The sequence below is a fragment of the Hemicordylus capensis genome, chromosome 2 (assembly GCF_027244095.1).
Source record: "Hemicordylus capensis ecotype Gifberg chromosome 2, rHemCap1.1.pri, whole genome shotgun sequence".
Classification (NCBI taxonomy): Eukaryota; Metazoa; Chordata; class Lepidosauria; order Squamata; family Cordylidae; genus Hemicordylus; species Hemicordylus capensis.
The window spans coordinates 370,569,371-370,591,875 of NC_069658.1; the positions used below are offsets into that span (position 1 = coordinate 370,569,371).

General features: G+C 41.9%; 1 protein-coding gene across 13 annotated transcripts in view; it reads right to left on the reverse strand.

Annotated features, from left to right (window-relative positions):
- TENM2 (teneurin transmembrane protein 2) overlaps positions 1-22,505 on the reverse strand; it is a 1,486,671-nt gene that overhangs the window by 1,026,513 nt on the left and 437,653 nt on the right. For 11 of the 13 annotated variants that reach the window (XM_053288965.1, XM_053288966.1, XM_053288971.1 and 8 more), the window contains one exon: positions 7,106-7,381. The exons of the other annotated variants lie outside the window; for them this stretch is intronic. In XM_053288965.1, coding sequence (XP_053144940.1) covers positions 7,106-7,381 — 276 coding nt within the window. The remainder of the gene's footprint in view (positions 1-7,105; positions 7,382-22,505) is intronic. 13 annotated transcript variants of the gene reach the window in all.

Below are 22,505 nucleotides of genomic sequence, written 5' to 3' on the forward strand. Positions count from 1 at the left end.
TATGGCAACAGAATTATTATCTGAAATGGGATATTTCTATTACAAGAATGTCTCAAACAAGGCAACAACATATATGGTCCTATACAGTTTAAGCATTCTTCCAAATTAATCAACATCACCATTTCAAAAATAATTATTTCCCCAACATATAAGAGGTGGAGTTTCCATTGTGGTAAAGTCACATGCTCGGGGAGTATAATTGTTTGAAAGCACTGTTATACATTTTTTACATCCTTAGTATTGTAAATTTGTATAGTATTGTAATACTATTACTGTATTAATAGTATTAATACTATTGTTGACATTTTAATTTTAGTCCTTAAACTCACTAATAGTATTTCTCTGAATTACACAAGCCCTTTCCCTGCATACAATTAAATTCCGTCTCAAATCCTTTAGTCACGTCTGCTGCTGAGTTCCCTCATTCCCCCAAGTATTTCCTCTCAGAAATGCCTTAGGGCTTTGAGTGCAGAATAAGTTTGGATCCTCCTAAGTGAAAGACCTTGAGCTTGTACACCTGTCACTTGAGAAATTGGAAAAGTACCAATACATGCATGCCTCAATGAAAACTGGGTTTGGTACCGTTAAGATATCTTGCAACTCATCCTTAAATATTTGCTTGAGCTGTAATTGTGGAGGCAATGACTTCTTGCCAGTTCAACCAAGTTGAACCAAGCTCAACAGTGCAGTGATGTCATACTGTGGAATATTGCTAAGTGGAGTTGCAAAACATCCTGGTCATACCATAGTGTGATATCATTAGCCTGGCTATATTGTGCAAACATAGCATCCCGAGCTGGTTTAATCTGGGTGAAAAAATCTGATCAAATCTTTGAGTGGGAGAAACACCAATTAAGGCTTATGCCACCTTTAAGATAATTTTGTTTTATAAAACTGCAACCTGAATTTCAAACTGAAATCAGTTCTGCAACCTGAAATTTCAAACTCCTACTTAGGACATGTTATTAAACGTAAACTTTTGGGCAGTTTAAATTCTTCAAAGCATAAATCAAGGACAGTATAATGTTAGGGTGACTTCAGTACTTAGGTATTTTTCTAGGAGCTCAACAGCATATGCTATGGTAGTTAAATGGAATCTCCGAGTGCAGAGCGAGTATACTGTGGAATATTCGATTTTGGTGACAACTTTCAGGAGATGGCTGTCTTTGCATGCCCTATTTGTGAGATTCCAGAAACATCTGACTGGCCAGTGCCAAACTACTTAAGTCTTCGTCTGATACCGCAAAGTAATTCTTATGTTCTTGGATCCTGGAAGTGATCCATTCTCTTCAACTTTGATTGGGGGCGGAAATATAAGTATTGCATAGTATTGGAATCTAGCAAATATGGGTCTGTTGGGGGGAAGGATTAATAGAACCTTCAGAGATATTTCAAACACAACTTTGCTGATCCTTTATTAACAATCAATGAGGTGCAAGACAGAACCAATCTGTCCTGAATTTTTGTTCTTTGTTCTTAAGTGATGCTCATTTATTATTTGTGTGAAAAGGAAAAATGCAATTCCAAATGTATGCATTTTTTTTTTAAAAAAGCAGTGAGAATCCTTTATATAAATATATCTCTATGCTTGTGACTTGTTAAAAATTATTTATGGCTTTAGCTAAACATTTCAGTATTCCTATCTAATTAAAAATACTTGTATTTAAAAGTCAAAATTGATTTGATTATCCAGCTGATCAAAGTGTTAACCTATTTACAGTTCTTACCATCCGGATAGTCTTATTTCTATATCCACCCACAATATACTTGCAACACCTAGAAGCTATTGCGTTCTGTGCCTAAGCTTTTAACTGCATTGAATTTTAATTTCCCAATACTACTTCACAAGTCTTCACAGACACTAGAAAATGGCTGTTTAGCATCGAAGAGCTTTGTTCATATTCAGATATTTTAATCATGTATATCTGTAAAATTCAACAACAGACAAATTCAACAATTTTTTATGTTACTGTGAGTCCAATTTTATACTACTACTACTACTACTACTACTACCACTACTACTACTAATGCATGCCTACTCAGTTTCCCACTGAGTTTAATGGGACATACTCCAAGGGTGCAAATGATTGTTACTTGAATTCCAACAAAGAAATTTATTGCTGAAATAATTCCTAACATTTTATAGTTTTCCCCTCCTAATCCCTATATGCAAAAGAATTTCCCTTAAAATATGTGTGGTTTGACCTCACAATGACACCTGTTGATAAGTATTGACATAAAATTAAGTAAAGTTGTGCTGTTGGGTCAGTGTCGACTCCCTGCGATCACGGAGCTATATGGTTTTCTTTGGTAGAATACAGGAGGAGTTTACCATTGCTACCCCTATCCCTAACCCTTTTTTGGCTTACCAAAACTCCATCCATGGGGACAGAGCTTAGTTGGATAGGCACAGAGTCCAGTAGTACCTGGTGGGGCAGTAGATGGCACCTGACCAGTCAGGAGAAAGGGTTAGCTGTTCCTTGTGCTCTAGGATAGAACTTGATGGACATAGAAGGGAAGATAAACAAAGAAGCTGTTCTATCAGTGAGAAGAGGTTCAGGGCTAACTGAGGGGAAGGAAGGTTTACCTTACTTTCTATGGAGATGGCCAGTGTTCTGTGTTCTGGGTGGGTGTATCACCTGCCCAAACAAGCTACGGCTGTCCTGCGGGCCACCCATGCCTTGTTCGGCCACTCCTGCCCCCCAGAGCCCCAATAATGTACCGTGCGTGTGTGTGGAGCATTACTGGGTGCCCCCCGAGTGTGCCCGCCACGGCTGTAAGCAGCTGCGGCTGACACATGATCAGTTTAATATGGTTAAGGGAGCACTCCCTCCCCTAACCTTGTTTAATGAGTTGGCTACTTTGGTGGGTTTGCTGTTGTGTAGCTGAGATCAGTCATGATTCTGGTGGTTCACATAAGCGAGCAAACTGGGCTGGGCTCTCTTTGGCCCATTTTTCTCACTCGTATGAATAGCCTCAGTATGTATATCAAAATCTCTCAAAACAAGCAGAAAATAGCCTGCTCCCTTGATCCTAGCCCCTTACCCTTTTACTCCTTTCCTGGAAAACTTAAATAACTCAGAAATTTCATTTTAGACTCAGAAATCTGGCACCCTAACGGCTTGGCAGTTCAGTATAGTAGTGAGGACTCTGCAGATAGAACAATTAGGACAAAATTCATAGACCTATTCTAGGCACATCTAAGACACTGGACACCCTGTTAGAAATCTGGTATTTCCCCTTTGAACAACATTGAAAAGATTTAGTGCTTTTGTCTATAAATTATCCATTTTTTAATTTTAAGGGGCTCCATCAGTGCCTCTTAAAATGACTTTGAACACTGAACTTTTGGGTTTTTCTTAAATTAGTGACAGCTGAACTCCTTCCCCATCTTATCTCAGAATGGGGAATAGCAAATGAAGTATTTTCCACTTCAAAACCAGAAAACAATGTTTCTCCATGCCCATTTGGATCCTATTGAATTGAATATCTACTCCTTGTACCCAGACCCCCAAGGAGACGCGGAGACATTGTCATGGTGGTAACGGTCAATTCTTTATTGAGGTTTAGGCTACAGATGTATCGGCTGGGATTGGATAGTCCCTTAGCAGTGCGGTGCCTAGCAGGCCGGCCATGCTGTGGCCGCCACAACCTAGAAGACCATGGCGATAGCACCTTGGCTCCAGGCCACACCTCTGCTCTGTAGCAGAGGGGCCCTTCTTTGCCAACATAAGGTCAGGTTTTTAACTATCAGAACGACACCCCACTGACGCTGCCTAGCCATACAGAGAGGATGTTGCCTGCAGAGAGGTAGGTGTCAAGAAGCATCCCTGATCTGCCAAGCCTCAAGGGATCAGGTCCACCTCCTTGATTTACCTTACCTAAAGTGCCACACCCATTTAATTAGCTGCCGTCCACCGCACTGTACCTGCCATCACGTGAGCGAATTGTCCTAGTTAAACCCCTAGCTAGCTACCATGGAAGCCCCGCTATAGTCTGAGGCAGGCGAAAAAAGATGCACACCGAGAGCCAAACAGGCATGCACCCAAAAAATTCCTGCCTGGCCCCAACTGGCGACCAGCAACGCCGAGACTATATTCAAGGGATGGGTGGGAGGGGCTGCTGCTGTGAGGTGGACTGAGCCGGTGCAGGCGCGCTGCTGGCTTCCAGCCTCTGGCCCCACCCCCGGTTGTGGCGTGGGCCAATTGGAGGCTGTTCCAGTCCCCACGTGCTCCTTTCCAAAGGGAGGGGGCTGAGACAAACCAGCCACGCCGTGGGAAGGGCGGCGAGCGGCTTTCAACTCCTTGTAAGCCTCCAAACCTGCACCCATCAGTTTCCCCAACCCCTGCTTTCAAGCCCCTATAGCCTGTTCTGCTCCCTTCTCACTTGCCTGGCCTGGTGGCAGTGGTGACAACCACAGCAAAAGCAGCAGGAAGTCTTGCTGAAGGCTTCCTGCCCCCCACCCCCACCCCGGAGCCTGCTAAAAGACTTCTTTGGCAGAGTCCCTGAATACCTATGGTGCTGCTACAGCAGCATACGAGAGCCTCAGAGAGGAGAGAAGCATCCAGAAAGACCTCCTGCCAGGGTCACAGATGTGGGAGACAAGGCGGAAAGGAGAAGTAATGATTGAGTCAGTCTAAATGTGAGCAACTTTAGTTGCTGAGGAATATTATAGACCAGAAAATTATAAATTTTTATGACATACCAGTTGCAGGGGAGCAATAGAAGGAGAGCTGGCATGCATGCCTTCATCTCTTGCCTTTCAGCTTCCCAGAGGCAACTGGTGGGCTACTGTAGGAAACAGGATGCTGGAGCAGATAGGCCTTTAGCCTTATCCAGCAGGGCTGTTCTTATGTTCTTATGACATTACTAGATTTTGAAAAGACTTCTTTCAGATGTTTTAATCTAGTAACCAGAACTTTCTTAACTTGCTTGAAATTTAACTTAAGGCAAAAGGTATAGCCAGTGCCAATTGTGGTTCTTCATGATATCCAGTTTCAAGCACAGATATTTTATCCAATTAAAAACACAGCATCAACTTTAACTGGATTATATGTGTGATTTTTTGAACAGAACAATTATAAACAATTCTGAAGAATTAAATGACTGTTTCCACCCCACTGGTGTATGATCCCGCCCCCTAAAGGAAAAAAAATGCAATGGATCACAATTCCACTATCCAATCTGGATCTATTCTTAGTTGTTGATAGGAAAGTTTAAAGTGGTTTTGCATACTTGGCCTCCAGTGGCTTCTTATATCAAAAAAGAGTTTTGCATGGTAATTACAAAACATTACTTTAGTTAATCAACATGTTTCAAGCCTAATAATAATTCAAGGCTCATACATTCTACTTTAAAATAGAATTCAATCTTACCAGCTCTAAAACTGAAGAGGTATCCCCTAAGCCAGGCATGTGAATTAGAATTAGCACTAGTGTTGAAAATATTCATGTTACAGTGATTTATTGCAATTAAGCTTCCACTAAGCTACTTCGAAATGTACAGGAAAGTGCCAAAATTGATTTAATACCAAAAGAAAATTGACAGTTTATTATTTTGAAGTGGAATGATATAATCTGTGATTAGCATTCAGTATCAAAATGCCAGGTTTTTTTTTAGAGCTGCTAAATGTGTTTAATACAGCAGCTGAACCATGGTATGAAAAAAACCCTCTGAAGATCTTCAACAAAAATCAATGAGATCTACCCATCATGAGTACTGTTCATACAGGAGAAAGAGGATAAAATTCTAGCCCCCCCTTAATAAAAATAAAAATAAAAATGAGTCTCTGTGTCCTGCAAATCTGAAAGTGCACTGAGAAATGGGTTTTCGTCCCCCTAAAGTATAGATTCTTGTTACACCTCTTTCAAGAGGCGCATACCTAACAGGTTATTGATTTGGATCTGAAGGACACCGTGTTTATTATGTAGGAAACCATTGCTGGGCACAAGCGTGAGAAATTAATGATAGCTTTGTAAGTGTCCATGCTGTGGTACTGAATCAGTGGGGCACCTGTCAATCTATATGATAATATAGCTCCAAACTTTATAAAATCAGTGATGTGAAAATACATTGATTTTCCTGAGCTAAACAGAATTTTTCAAAGAAGAAAAGCAAGATGTTTACCAACGTTAATACCTCAGCTTGTATAACCGTAATTTAACATGTGTCTATACATTTTATAGCTATGTATAAAGCAGAAAGAAACCTTCATTTTCCAAATAACTTTTTAAAAAGAAAATGCAAGGCCATTCCTGTTCTTTTAAATAAAAAGCCAATATTGATTTTTAAAAAATCTGACACATTTCCCAGACTTTGGCTACTACACTGATAATCATGCACAACTAGTAGCCTGCGACAAATATATGTTCACAATCCCCTTAAACACCGCTTAAACTGTGCACTATTCAAATAAAATACATGCTTGATAGAATACAATGGCTAGAACTGTGGACATTATGTCCACAGTATGTAGAAACACATATCATAACATATTTAAAACCACATTTATAAACAAAAGACCTCTCTGATACATCTTTAAAATGTGTCTTTAGCATGGTAGATCATGGTGCACGTTTGTCCTGGAACCCCAGTATGAAACCTTGTTCCAAAATGATCTAAGTACAAAAACCAAACCAAACCAAACAGCAGCATGCTGGTGGTGGAGCAGTGAGAGATGCACACACTCATAGCACATGTTAATCATATGTGATGGGCCAGCTGGACAAAATATTGTCTGAACCAGTCCAGTATGTATTCCATGCATTTTATATCGGAACATTTTTGCTTACGTGCATACAAACCTAGCCTTAATGAGGGTTATAAGCATTTTTTTTTTTAAAGTAAAAGAACACCTGAGATTTTTGAGATCTTGAAGAAGATTCTACAGCTGCAAAAACTAAAACAACAACAATGGAATCCTGCCCTAGTACATTTGGGGGCTGAAGGCTGATTACTCCTAGTTGAAATTATTCTGCTATGAAGCATTTTTATTTCATGAATAATGGCAAATAAAATGTTTGATTGAAGTTACGAGGCAAACAGCTGACATCATATGTGTGCCTATAGATGTATATTAAGACATTTACTGGAGAAACTGGCCTACCGTTTTCTTCATCTGATTTATTGTCATTGTCAGAGTCAGTCAGGGTAAGGGCAGAATTTTCACGACTTGACAGACCGGAACTGCGCCTGGATTTAATCCCTCTCCCCCACAGCCGTATGGCATGCTCTGGAGACATTCCTCCCTCCGTATCTGAGTCAGCATCGGACCCAGTGCTGAGGGAATAGCCTTGATGAAGTATTCCCATATCTGAGCAGTAGCCACTTCGATGGGGAGAGGGCTCACAGATTCCTAGTTCAGCAAGAGTGAAGTTAGTTCCTACAAAAATAGGAGAGGAAAAAAAAAAACATTAAAATCTATCAGAAGGCTTTTAAATTAAAATGTAAATGTATGTGAAAAGAAAGTAACAGACCTTTTTACCTTCCCATTCATGCAGAATCTAACATGTACAGAACTAGGTTGTGCAGATATTGGCAAGGCTGTTCAGACATGGCAAAGTAGCAAATAGGTATGGGGAAAAAAGTTCCCAAGAATTTCTCACTGACATACAGACTAATGCTGCACACATATAAACATATTCTACTAGTGCATGGTTGTTGCACTAACTCATTCCTCTAGGTGACTTCTCCAAGATAGGGCTGAAAGAGATTCCTGACTGCAACTTTGGAGAAGCTGCTGCCAGTCTGTGAAGACAATACTGAGCTAGATAGACCAATGGTCTGACTCAGTATATAGCAGCTTCCTACGTTCCTATGACTTGTGCAACCTGTGGCATGCCTTGTGCTATGAAACCTCAGTCCACATATATTGCAGAGAATGATGCGAAGCTACCTGATATCTTTGTTGCACAAGCAGGCTGAGAGGCTGTGCACACAAGCAGCCCAACCCAGACTAAAGCAGCCCAACCTAGCTTGGGCTACTCATGTGCAGTGCCGGGATCAAGGCAAATCCTGATGCTGTCTCTTCTGGAAGCTGTTTTCATGGTGCATTGTGCCCCTGGTGGCGCAGTGGTAAAACTGCCGCCCTGTAACCGGAAGGTTACAAGTTCGATCCTGACCAGGGGCTCAAGGTTGACTCAGCCTTCCAAGGTCGGTAAAATGAGTACCCAGAATGTTGGGGGCAATATGCTAAATCACTGTAAACTGCTTAGAGAGCTTCGGCTATAGAGCGGTATATAAATGTAAGTGCTATTGCTATTGCTATTGTGGGATTCCTGGAGCCTGGTACTTATTTTAATGGCCTCCAGTGATCTGCGCTTCCAGAAGCAGTGCAGATCTTGTGGGCACGCACCGGTGTGCCAAAGAGGAGCTCATTGATAGTATGGAGGGAAGGTAGATTTATCCCTGCCTTAGCCACCTGCTCTCCCTTTCCACCCCTGTACTGGTCCTGTGTACAGCATCTGTGAGTGCAAGAGATTGTGCAACTGAAAGCATCTGCTCAGCTACATGACCTTCTTGCATGTGTGTATCTTTGCTGATTGCACTAGTGCAACATTCGTTTGGATGCCAGCCTCTGAGTGCAGAAATACCTCAGTTAAAAAGGACATGTGCAACTAGGAAGTCTCACTGTCACTATTGTTTATTTGTTCTCAATAGTACTACTCTCTTTTATCAAAGTTTTAAAAAAAGATTATCTCCTACAAATTATGCAAAAAGATGGTAGCTTATGACAGTTGATAAACTGCAAGTGAATCTTAGTGAATCACTAAGACTTGTACACATATTACATATTAACCCTTGTTTGTAACAAATTAATTACTTCTAACTTAATACTAACAGAGGCTGCAAATAATTTATTAGAGCAACCAAATATCTTGAAATGCAACAGAGAAAGTAACAACTATCCTGAGGTAAAAATTATTAAACCCAGGAAAGACAATATGAAAATGTAATGGGTAGTCAAGAACAAAGATTTCATCTGGATTACAGATGTATTGAGTAGGGATGTGCAAAACGTTTCGGGCACAGAACGATCTGTGCCCGAAACGACCAATTTCGGGTGATTCGGAGCCGAACCGAATCACCCATGATGACACCCGATAATTTTCGGACCCAAAACGAATCACCCCTGTTTCAGGTCTGAATTTTTCGGGTGTTTCGGGTCTCCTTTTTGTGCCCTAGAGAAGTGCCAGCCTTGTCTTCTTCTTCCCCCTCCGTTTTCAATTTGGTGTCTCTTTGAATTTCCTGCCTTTTTGCCTCCATTGATTTCAATGCAGAAATTGCTTTCCTTCTACTTTAATTGAAAGGGTCCTGGGGCCAAAAGAGTGGGGTGGGGTGGTAGTGCCTAACGGGTGGAGGTTACCACCCAAATTGCAGAGGGATTGGGCAAAGGACTGATTTTTGGTGAATTTCTGAAGTTTTAGTGTCTTTGGGGCAGATAGGGGGCATAACGTGTGATCTGGGCCAAAAGAGTGGGGTGGGGTTGTAGTGCCTAATGGGTAGAGGCTACCACCCCAATTGCAGAGTGATTGGGCAGAGGGCTGATTTTTGGTGAATTTCTAAAGTTTACGCATCTTTAAGGTTTTTCCCCATTAAGTATAATGGAGGGTGTATCGCTTCACATCGGGGGGAAAGGGGTGGCCTAGAGTGGTGTGGGGTTGGTGGTAGTGCCGGGTAGGGGCAAGGAAGCTACCTGAATTTTTTCAAAGAATTTGGGCAGAGGGCTGATTTTTTGTTAATTGTTGAAGTTTACACGTCTTTAAGGTTTTTCCTCATATGTTATAATAGAATGGAGCTTTCAGCAGCCCCATAAGTGCACTTGGGGGGTGCTGGGGTGGCCCAGAGCGACTGGTGGTGTAGTGCACATAGGGTGCCAACCACCCCCATGGGTTTCTAACCCATGGCATACAGGGTTCTGTTGTTTCTGAGGTATTCTGAGTGTGGATTCTATGATAGGAAATGAGATTTTCAATGACACACCAGGAATCCACTCTAATTTGCTATCATAGAATCTAAACCTTAAAGACATGAACTTCAACAATTAACCAAAAATCAGCCCTCTGCCCAAATCTTTTGAAAAGATTCAGACAGCTTCCTTGTCCCTACCCGGCACTACCACCAACCCCACACCGCTCTAGGCCACCCCTTTCCCCCCGACGTGAAGCGATACACCCTCCATTCTACCTAATGGGGGGAAACCTTAAAGACGCGTAAACTTCAGAAATTCACCAAAAATCAGCCCTCTGCCCAATCACTCTGCAATTGGGGTGGTAGCCTCCACCCATTAGGCACTACTACTCCACCCCACTCTTCTGGCCCAGATCCCACTTTCTGCCCCCGATCTGCCCCAAAGACACTAAAACTTAAAAAAATCACCAAAGATCAGCCCTTTGCCTATCCCCCTGAAATTTGGGTGGTAGCCTCCACCCATTGGGCACTACCACCCCAGCCCACTCTTTTGGCCCCAGGACCCGTTTTTCTTACCCGAATTGATCCGGATTCAGATTCGGGTAAGTCCGAATCCGAACCGAATCGGGGGTGATTCGGGTGAGCAAAATTCCAGCACAGAACAGAACAGGGGTGTTTCGGTTCAGGTCCGAACCGAAACACCGAAAATACCGAATTGCACACCCCTAGTATTGAGAAGAATGTATAGATGGTATGACTTATTTTAGATTTTTTTTTAATATGCATCTTGGCCAGATGCATATATCATTTTCTATGAAAATGTTTCTCATTACATTTTTCATACATGCCAATACACAATATATGTACATATGTGCACACCATGTGTCTATATATTCACCAACAACCACAAAACTCTTAATGCAGCCCTATATTTCTATTTTAACATGAGTTTAATAAAACATTTCTGTTCGATCTGCTTCTGAAAATTAATTAGTTGCAAGACCAAATATTTCAACACTATGGCTTGGATGCTAAGAACCTCAAGTGGTGGTCCCCTCATGGAACAAGTTCTTCCCACTCACTGATCCCCACTCCTAGTACTCCAGTGCCCTCTGAAGAGACAAACTCAAGGGGGAAAGAACCCTCAAAAATGCTGTGGGATATTGTGTGAGTGCCTATAGGTGAAGAGGGGTGTTGGCAGATCTTCCTTGGGCAGGTGGACCCCCTTGTGAATATGGAAGTGCCTTTCTGTTTGAGTAAGACACCTTTGTATTCAAGCTTAATTGTTGTTCTTTTATTCTGCTAGATAACAGTCTGAATTTGGCAGTTATTTCCCTCTCCAATTACACACTCCACATGGTAACTGGACAGGTTTTCTTTGAAACATTCTTATTCATGGAGTGTATAGTAGAATACTGTAAATAAGGCCCCAAAGCACATAACAACTTAGATGATATCTTTTATTTGGATAATTAATGTTCAAAATATGTCAGTATGTGAGCCTTAGAATTGCACAGAATGCTTCTTCGGGCAAAAATATTTTGATGCTCTGCCCAGAATTCAAAGATCAGCTTAGGTTTATTCAAGGAGCTTGTGCTAGCCCGGCAGATTTCTCTCTCTCTGAAGAGTGTGTGATATTACAGTCTCTATGTCATATAAGAAACTCCCCTCGGTTCCAAGTAATTTACCATGCAGGCTGGGCAGGGGCTGCTGTTTGAGAAAAATAACCCTAAAGCTTTCTTGAGCTCTTGCAACTAGTTTAATAGTCCTTTGGTCCAAAAACATTTTCAGAAAACTTGGGAAAGACTGAGGGGAAAAGACTAGAACGTTTATTCCATATGACAGCTGGAGATGGTATTCGCTCTGCTCCATAACAAAGTCATCATTATATGTGTAGAAAAAAGCAACAAAATGATAGATCGTAGAAGAAAATAAAGAACAGTGGCAACCATTTATTAGTATTTGTTCAACTTTATAGGCCTATTAAGACATTACTTTGTACATGCATACAGATGTATGTATACATTTTTGTATGGATTACTGTACATGCATTCAGTTTAAAAATGAATCTCAGTACAGGCTTCTTTAAGTGCAAGGTACAGACAGAAAATGCAATACTGTACAACTATTGGTATGTGCACACACTGTGCAGAGATTGTAATGCATTGAGCATAATGTGAATAGGCCTTATATGTCTTAGGTTTTTTGCTGATTTACAATAAACACAGTGGTACTTGTCATAACTAATTTTTCATTGTGCACGTTCTACACAGTGTGTACAAATTTTGTTTAGAAGACATACAACTAGACCTATCTGTTTATAAATGAAAGTGAACTCTGCAGCAGACAGAGCCAAAGATACTTTTCTCCCAATAGCAGAAGTTAAGTGTTTGCAGCCACCAACATTTCTGTCCTAACCAGATGCAGAAAAGCTGGGAATATGCAGACTCCTCTGGTCATATCAGCTCCTTCCACTCCAGCCTCCTTCCCAGACTGACTGGTTTTAAGAGGGTGTTGAAATGCCCTGTTCTAGTCCTAATCTCAGTGTTGGATTAGTAACTTAATCCAAAAACATCTACACAGACAACACTGGTCCACCCACATGTAGCTGTGTGTAAGGATTCTTGCCAGTTAAATAGATGGCTGCTACTATGTTAGGGGACTCAGATGCAGAATAAGTGTAGAAGAGGGACACTGTGGTAAGGCTGGTCAGCAAAACGTTGAGGCTTGGGGGAAATGGTTTACCAGAAATTGGGATTCTTGAAGAAGAAAATTATATGCATCTAGGAACATATTATACGCAGATAGACAGTACTGCATAATTGGCTCAAGAAGGTGTGAAAATCAAAGACGGCTAAATTAGTGCCAGAGCTTGATTTTAGAATATGATTGTAATATAAGTCTATCATTTTATTATATTTTATATGCTGGTTTGACTATAATTCAGAGCGCGCGCTCACACACACACACACACACACAATTTATTCTATCAGCACACCCATGTTTATGATTTACTGCCACATTTGACATTTCTGTGCAAACTCTGACACTTGTATGTGCAAAAATAGTTTCCATTTATATTTCTTGCTCCTTTAATTATATTCTTTCAAAGACTACAGAGACTTAACGTAAGCTTAGGTTTCCTTGTGTATATGTTCTCATGTGTTTCAGTCCACACAGTAACCCTGCTCTCCTTTCTGGACTCCATTTGTATCTTAGATGGTTTCCTTGCCATCATCTCCCCTTCCTTGTTCTTTGTGTTTTCCTCTTGCCTAAATCTGCTTTATTTAACCCTCATCTTGAGTCATGATGTCTTAACATATGAGTAGGACTTCCTACTCCTAATAAGTCCCATTGGTTACACTGGATGGAAAAAGACCAGAGACGTACTATAGAAGGTTGATCCACTGATGCCAGGCTTACTGAAGTTGACATGTGGTTGCTGCTGCTATTGTGATCTATTTGACTTTGTTGTGGTGGCTAAAATCCCTGCTTCTGCAAAGTAAGATTCTCCTGAAGGATTTACTTCTTCCAAACACTGTGTCTGAAATTGTGGGAGGGGTTGGTTTCATCTGCCCTAACTTGGGAGTAGGGATGGGCCCGGACCAGTCCGGAGGCCATTTAAAAAGCCTCCAGACTGGCCCGGACCGGTCCGGACCTTGGCGGTCCGGTTCCGGTGGGGGGTATCTTTAAGAGCGGCGAGAGGGTTTACTTACCCCTCCCGCCGCTTTCCCGCTTGGCGCCCGTAATTCTACGAGTAATTGGGGCGGCAGGACACCAGCCGACGTCCCTGTCCCCCCCACGCGACCAGATTACGGGCCAAATCGGCCCAAACTACTGCCGCGGCCGACCACCCACCCAGCTACCCAACACAAGGCCCGATTTCGGGCCAAAGAAGCCACCCCCACACGGCCAGATCACGGGCCAAATAGGCCCGAACTACAGCCGCCGCCGCCGCCCGCCCGCCCAGCCGCCCGAGTCCCAACCCCAACAAGGCCCGTGTCAGTCGGGCCGATCAGGGCCCCACAACTCGAATGAGAGGAGCTCGCAAACAGAGCTCCTCTCTCCGCAAAGTCTCGGGCCGAACTGGGGCTTTGGGTGCAAAGGACGCCTGGGAGTTTTGAAGAGCAACGTCGGGAAAGGGGCGGCAGGGAGGTGTTTGCGAGGCTGCCCCTTTCCTGACGTTGCTCTTCAAAACTCCCAGGGACGGCTCCCTGCCCATCTGCGGGGAGAGTAGGCTAAGCCCACTCCCGCAGAGCCCGGTAAAGCTCTCTATACTGCTTGCGTGGAGAGCCTCAGACACTATCATATTTCAGAATCAGTTGAGCTGCCAAGAAGAAACAAAACTGAAGTTTCCAAAGAGAAACAGGGGTGTTCTCTTCCATCTCAGATGGCTTAACATGGGAATGGGATAGAAACCACTCCACTATAGGGAGTTAATTCATTTTGGTTTTCTACCCTGGGGAAGTTTTCTACCCTGTGTCATATTTTTTATTAATAACATAAATACCATAACTGGTGAAGACCATACCTGTGGATACATTGTGTACCAGAGTGCAGGTAAGAGTTTGACAACAAAGGCATAGCTGAGAATACAGTAGTTTGCTTGTAAAGCACATTTACGCAGCTGGGGGTGAAAATCTACCCCTAAATCCAGATGGAGCATTCATATTAACAGAAGCAGGACCCTTAGCCAGATTTCAAAATGACAACTGCTACCAGATTAGTCAAATAATGGTCAAATAATGGTAGGGCCAGTAATCTACCTGACAGCTGACTGTTCTAACAGTAAAGCTATTTTTAAAACCTTATTATGTCACTAACGACATTTGATAACCTGTCCCCCTCCTGAGTTTTTAATTGATGATACCAGGTTTAAACTAACTGGGTTGTATCTTAAGGCAGGAGTTTTCAGCCTGTAGTCTCCCAAATGTGGCTGAACTACAACTACACCGTGGCTGGGGATGATGGGAGTTGTAGTTCAGCAACATCCAACTACACCGTGGCTGGGGATGATGGGAGTTGTAGTTCAGCAACATCTGGAGGACTACAGATTGGGAACCCCTGTCATAAGGAGTATGAGTGGAAGAAAGGTAAGGCAAGCCAACCCCCCCGCCCAATCAGTGTTCTCAGGAAGGAACCCTCCAGAGCAGGATTGTTTGGAACACAGAGGGATGCAGGGGTAAGGTGAGATCGGCGGGGGGGGGGATTCTCCTTGCAGAAACAAAAGTGCCTTTTGTTTGCACAAAAGGCACTTAAGTCACAACACATTGGGAATATAGGTATGGTACAAGCACAAATATATCTATCATACAGACTCATTCTGTTTTTAGTCACATCTTTGTATTTTGAAATAAACAGACACTTTTTTCAAAGTAAGCAATGAGAAATGAGAGTAGCCAAAGGATTTTAAAATATTTAAACACATGCAAGTGAATGCAATAGCAGGTGCACCCATGTCAAACGAGACATGAAAAGTTGGCTTATTAATTAGTGATTGAAGGACCTAATGAAAATACAATTGAGATGCTCTGTTTTTGAATGATCTTAAAATGAATACTTCAAAGAAGGAAAAAACCCAGATATTTTAAAAACGCATTCTTGTTTGTTGGTAACAAAAGTGAATATGAACACAATCAATTATGAATATATTAACTTGAATAAGCTGTTTTACAATTGCAGTAAAATATTTTAATGATAAGCTGTAGAATTTAATAGCCTTTAAATGCCCAGATGTTTACACTCTAATTAGCATTTTGTTTTGACATAAAAAAGTATAACGCTGGATGCCAAAAATGAACTTAATGACTCTTCTTGTTATTTTCTATGTGATCATTGGAACTATAATAAAAGGGAATAAGAATAAAGAGCTTGCTTTTTCAGCCGTTTCTATTTTTTTGAAAATTAAATGCTTGGCAAAATGCACATGGCTCCCAGAGATAAGGCACTAACTACTCAGACGAACTGAAATATGCATCAGAACTGAAACACCACCATCTGACCCAAGCCAGCAGTTCTCTCATTCCAGTGTTTTGTGTAATCATGAGTAATACATCCATACAGATCAAGACTGGCTTATATCAAGCAAGAAGCACTAAATGCCCATTGATAATTCTAAGCCCCAACTAATTCACGTGTGATCTATGTATATAATCTATCTATCCTCTGCATAATTTCTGGATGTGTGATTTTATTGTTCACATAAATTGTGCAATTATTCATTTCATTGAATGTTCCTGGAACTTCAACGATTTCCAATCATTCATATTCCAAAATCCACTCATTTCTAATTTCTTGAGTGTTGGTATAAAATGTAATGAGTGCTCACATAGAATCTGCATATAACTATGTAAGGCAGGCCATAATCAAGCACACTGTTGATAAAGTATAAGAAATAACATGAAATGAAAACTGAAGAATTCTATATGAGATGCTCAGATACTGAAAACAGATGTGACTTTGAATATTTCTAAAATTTGCAGACGAAAAGACAAGAAATATATCACAGGCTAAAAACAAGTAAGAACTACTAGATATAATGGCTGACATCTTGGCCAATGAAGCACGTGCATTTCAAGGGACTACAGAGGCACAATAGGACCCTGGCAACTCTTTTGTGTTGTGCAAGAGCCATTAGAGTCCCAAACACTCCTTGTGCACTAAAAGGGCTCTGCAAGATTGGAAACACATTGTTGCGCTTCCGTGATGTGTTTCTGAATATGGAAAGCTTTTGCACAATAGTTCACAGAGAGGGAATGGGGAAGCTCCACGAGGGCTCCAATCACACTTCACAGTCCCTCTAAGCACACACGCTATAATAAGATGTCACCCATATTCTAAAAATAATATTAAAGTAGTTAACTTGCAACTCACCATTTGAGGGAACAGCAAAAGAACCATGGGATAATTATGATTAAAAAGTAAGGAACTGATAATGGTTTTGTAGTTGAAGCTGAAGGAATACTGAAGTGACAGTTGGGCAGGGTAGAGTGACAGCTGAGTGGGTCAGTTAAAAAAAAAGAGGTGGACTGGAAAGAACTAGTGAAGAGCAATGCTGAACTGAAGAGCAATGCTGGTTATTTATTAATTAAAAGATTTAATATACCGCCCTATCCACAGATTCACGGTGGTGTACAAAACATATAGCATATTATATGCTATATTATAGTACATTAGTTAGAAGCATTTTTTTCCATTGCACTAGCTCACATGATGATGCTAAACTAAAGAAAAATGAAAATGAGATTCTCACCTGGTGTGCACTCCTGTGTGTTATGTGAACCTAGACTTTTCAGCAATCTCCGCTTGGCATCATATAAACCCAATGTGAAGCTGAGATCTACAATCTGGGATCTCAAGTTGGCTTGTCAATCTTGGCTTGATGTTGGTTTGGTGCATAGTGGGGATTGCCAAAAAAGCCAGGTTCATGTGACATGATCTATGGGAGCATGCAGGGGGTGAGAATTTCCAGTGTTCTTTGAAACAATGTTATTGTGTGAACCAGCTCTTTATTTATTAACTGACAGTTCCTGATGTCATTATGTATATTAAATAAATCCTTTACTCTTTAACTTATGTTTACTCTAGAACATAGTTATATGTTCTAGTCTGGGCATATTTTGAGTATAGTAAGTCCCATTCTTGCCTTGATAGGGCTCAGGAAGATCTATTCCTTGAAAGTCCTGCTGATTTCTAAATGCAGTCGGTGGTGGCAGTTGTTTATTTTTGTGGCCTACTAGTTCATCCCTTGGGCCCAGAGACTTCAGTGTGACCCCAGATATGTCACACTCATGATTTTAAATTTCTTGTTCAAAAGTAAGTTTCTTTCTTTCTTTCTTTTTAAAGGGGTTTCTTTCTTTGAAAATAAGTTGCAAGTGTTCTATCATCATATAATATAATTAGGTTCCACACATATAACTTGTCAGTCTTCATGTATATTAACAAATTCTAGGGTTTACAAATGCTCTCACAATTATAAAATCCATTGTTTACCTAAATGAAAACTATCTGCATCTATATATTTTACCAGGGCCTTTCACAGGTGGCGGAATGTACCAGATGTGGGATTAAGTGGGGTAAGGTACAGTGAGTTATGAGAGCATATATTAGCTGCATATAAGTGCAGTAAAGATAATTTGGAGAAATCTGGAGGCCATTCACATCAGTGATGTTTTAATAGAGTTCCTCTCTGTTTTTTGTGATTTTCCCCCCATGCACTGTTCATATTGTTTGCTCCCTGGTCTTTCTCTGGCCCCTTGTAGACAATGGCTTTTTAGAGGAAGTGGGATGCCGCTTTTTCTCTTTCCTACCTGCGCATGTGTGGTGTGTGTCTTTGAACATTTTCAATTGGGCTCATGAAAATTTATTTAATTTCCTTTGGGAGGAAAAAAGTATTTTGAGGGATACTTCCACAAGACCGAAGATTTGCCAGACCAACCACATTGACACATCCCCCCCTCCCCGCCACAATCGTAAAGCCTGCATTAAAAATGTCATCTCTTGCCAGCAGCTGGCACTCTTCTAGGGACAGAGCTGTAATATGGAACTCGGTGGTGATTCCTGGAAACCCTTTTATCCCTGCCGCTCATGGTGAGGTCAGGGCGTCAACAGCAGCAATGGTGGGCTGCCCTGTCCCTGCTACTCATCCATCACCACACATACCCTTCTCTTGCTGGCTCTTGGGTGTGCCTGCATAAACTGCTTCCTCTCAAAACATGCTAACTCTTGGATATGGTTGCATAAACTGTTTCTTCTTGGAAGCAGTTGTGTGGAAGCAAGGTAGGAGGAAAAGCTACCCAGGTTTTCTTTCTACCTTGCTTTTTCCTTCTACTTTTCTTCCACACAATCACTTTTACCCAGGCTTTCCTCCTACCTTACTTTCATACAAATTGAGAGCACAAAAACTGGGAGCACACACAGCTTAAAAACCTGGGTATAACACAGTGAGGCTCTATGCATGATTGGTGTGTAGAACCTAATAGGGTTCTGTGGGGAGAGTGGGTCAATCCCACGCTCCCCACAGACAATCCCCAGGCTAGCCCTGGGCGGCCAGATTGGCCACCCACATGACTACCAGCACTGTCACAGAGCTGGTAGGGGCGGTGGGGATTGGGATCTGCATGGCCCCCAGAAGCCCCAGGATGCATTCTGGGGAAATCCCTGAGGTCGGGAGGTTTGCTGCAGCCTCCTGGCCGGGTGTCTATGCATGACTCACAACCACCAAAATTGGGTTAGCGGAGAGCTCACTCCGCTAACCTCTTTTAAGCAGGGGTGTGTGTGTGTGCGTGCGTGCAATTAGGTGGGCTAGCCACTGGGAGCCGCATGGTTCCTGGCGGTTCATGCACATGAGTGAAAGCAGGCTGGGCTCCCTTAGCCTGGTTTCCTCTGCACATGTGAATAGCCTCCGTTTTTTTATTGTTTCCACACAATCACTTCTACCCAGGTTTTCCTTCTACCTCGCTTCTACCCAACTTAAAATTGGGATCATACACAGATCTAAAACCTGGGTAGATCACAGTTTTTGATTGTGTGAATGGCCTTAATGGCTGAGATCTGTTTAAGCTCATGCAAGGGATTTCCATTAACCCACTGTAATAATCTAATTTTTGTCTGAAAAAAGGCATATCTTACTGCTTTTGAAACTCCTTTCTTTCAAAGCAGGTTGCTATGGCATTGGGGCCCTGTCTGCAAGCTACTTTCCCACAAACATTTCCTTATTACAGGTGTAATGCTTAAAAATCACCCAACTGCCTTGGGGTTCCTCAGAAAATAGCATGGGTTTTCCACACGCAATCAGTTCCCATCTTGTAGGATACCAGTTCTATGGTTGGGACCCATGCAATCAGTTCTCACCAACCAGGTTAAACATTGCTCCAAGCATGTGGGAGCTACTCATATAAAAGCAAACCACACTGGTTGTAGCTGTAGTTTGAGAAAAACAAGTCAGGAGTTTTCATGGACTCAGAGAAGTAGTTGCATAGTTCTTTGGATCCTGGCCAATTCTGTAATAACTCAGTGAGGGCCAATTAGACTGTTGCCCTTGGATCAGGAAGACTCCTCTCAGCCGTGAACCACATTGTGCAATCTTTGGCCTAATCTGCTTTACATGAGTTTTGCAAATATATCTCACACACGGCCAATGTAAACTACCCATAGATTCTTGTGGTTCCTAAAATTTGTGATACCTAAATGCCCAGGAAGAATCTTGTAGGATGCCAGTTCTATGGTTGGGACCCATGCAATCAGTTCTCACCAACCAGGAAGAATGTTGAATTTTCCACTGTGAAGGTTGGATTATCATTCTTATTTTGTTCCTCTAAATCAGTTCTCAGTTAAGTAATGTACATGTTTGGTTAACTTATACTTTGCAGTTTTACAAAACTGTATTTATGACACTTATTGGCAAAGGTGGCAGGCAATCACAGGACCACACACATTTTGTGATAATTTGATCGGAGAAGACTATTGAAATTGGTACAAAACTGAACAGTGTGCTTGACTAACAGAACGAAGCAGAGGTTTCTGAGTATGAGGTTTTCACTATTTATACAGTATATAGAATTGTTGAGTGTGACAAGTAGCTTCTTTGCACTGCTTCATACTCTACTTCACAAGTTCAGAAACAAGGTTATATTTTATAGCTTAGTATGATCCCCAGTCAACTGTAAAGAGTTTGTTTTCCTTAGTAGCTGTCAGATCTTTAGTGAGAATGTCCCTTTGTACTGTAAATACTGTGTAAACAAGAAAAGGAGATACAGCAGAATATTCACACGGAGATATAGCAGAGCTCCTGGTGTATCATGTTTCTTTTCTGATTCAGAAGTCTCAAAGCATTCAACCCATTTCAAAGATATGGTTTATTGTCATGGAGAGAGCTGTGAGATAGGGAGTTGCCAAAGTGCAGAGAAAACAAAAACCCACGTGCTGGTTTTGAAAACCATGGTCAATGGACAGTGACAAGAGTCTTGTACTGCTATTGAGTGAGTTTTGCAGTGCATAGGTCCTCAATGATCTTAATCATTTCTGAAATGGATAAATATGCCATTGTCCACTCAATGGTGCTGCAAAAGTCCTCTGTAAGGCCCAACAGCTCACATTCTAAAAAGTCAAATGCCTGTTTTTTATATAGACAGCAGGCAGGATGGAGGGAGTGTAAGACAGAAAAAAGAGTGCTTGAATAATGCTTTATACTTAATTCAGAATTCAAGGCCAAAGTTACTCACATGTTTCACTAACATTTGTTGCAAAAGACATAACAATTTAACTTTAAAGTGATTTATCATTATAACTTTGAATAAAATAAACACAGACATGAAAAATGACAATCAAGAGTGAGAGAGCCACGTGGCCCCAGTTGCATTTGCGCCGACCCCTACTACAACAAATATTTATATACTGCTTTTTGACAAAAGTTCTCAAAGCGGTTTACATAGAAAAACAGTAACAACTCAAGATGGCTCCCTGTCCCCAAAGGGCTCACAATCTAAAAAAGAAAAGAAAAAGTAAGGTAGACACCACCAGCAGCCATTGGAGGGAGACTGTGCTGGGAATGGATAGGGCCAGTTGCTTTCCCCCTGGTAAATATAAGAGAATCATGACTTTAGAAGGTGCCTCTTTGCTCAGTTATCATGGGTAACACTGCACGGAGAGAGTCATGCACACCCAAACCCATGGATTTTCAACCATGGATATGCAAAACCACGAGTAATGAAAACACTGATAATGAGGTCCACCTGTAACTTTCATTAAAGGCAAAATACTTAAGTATTTAAGCCATATTTCCCCATAACCAAACCCACTCATCTTGAGCTATAGTTACTCCTAAATCTTCCTCTCACTTAGAAGCATAGGCCAGCTGGATTCTTCCTAAATTTAACTGGTACTACTGGCCAATTCAACCTTTGGAGTTAGGTGTTGTCAATAAGTTTTTCACTTTTCTATTACTACTCATAACTCTATATTTTTCAGTAATTTTATCAGTAGATTGTGAGGCTATTCTCACAATCGGACAAAAGCGGGCTAGGGAGCCAGGCCACTTTTGGGCGAAGGTGAGAACTACTGGGCTTGCAGGTAAGCCCGGCTCCCGCTGAAATAGCCCTCACCTAAAATGATTTTAATGGAACAAGCACTCCATTAACTGCATTTTTTGATTGTGTATTGGCGAGGAGACCCCCGCCAGGAAGCTGCAAGCAGCCTCCTGGGCTCGGGGGTCTCTCCAGCATGCTCTGCATGCTCGGGCAGGGCATCCTTGAACTTCTGGGGACCACACGGCCCCCAATCCCCACAGGCCCTGCCAGCTTCGTGACAGAGCCTGCAGTTGTGTGGGCGGCCGATCTGGCCACCTAGGGCTGCTGCCTTGATCATCTGCAGGGAGAGCGGACTAAGCCCCTTACAGCAAGTCTCTCTGATCGTAAGACTTGCCTCCATGTATTTTAAAATACTGTGTTGGGATATGGCAAGCGGGGGGCAGGGAAAACAGGGGTACTTACTCCCAGACAGAGAGAGCCCAGTACACCCGTCCACTAGCACCATTTGGTGGAATTGGTGATGTTGCCACAGTAGACAGGAAGTAGCAGCCAGGTTGTTGAATGGTAGTG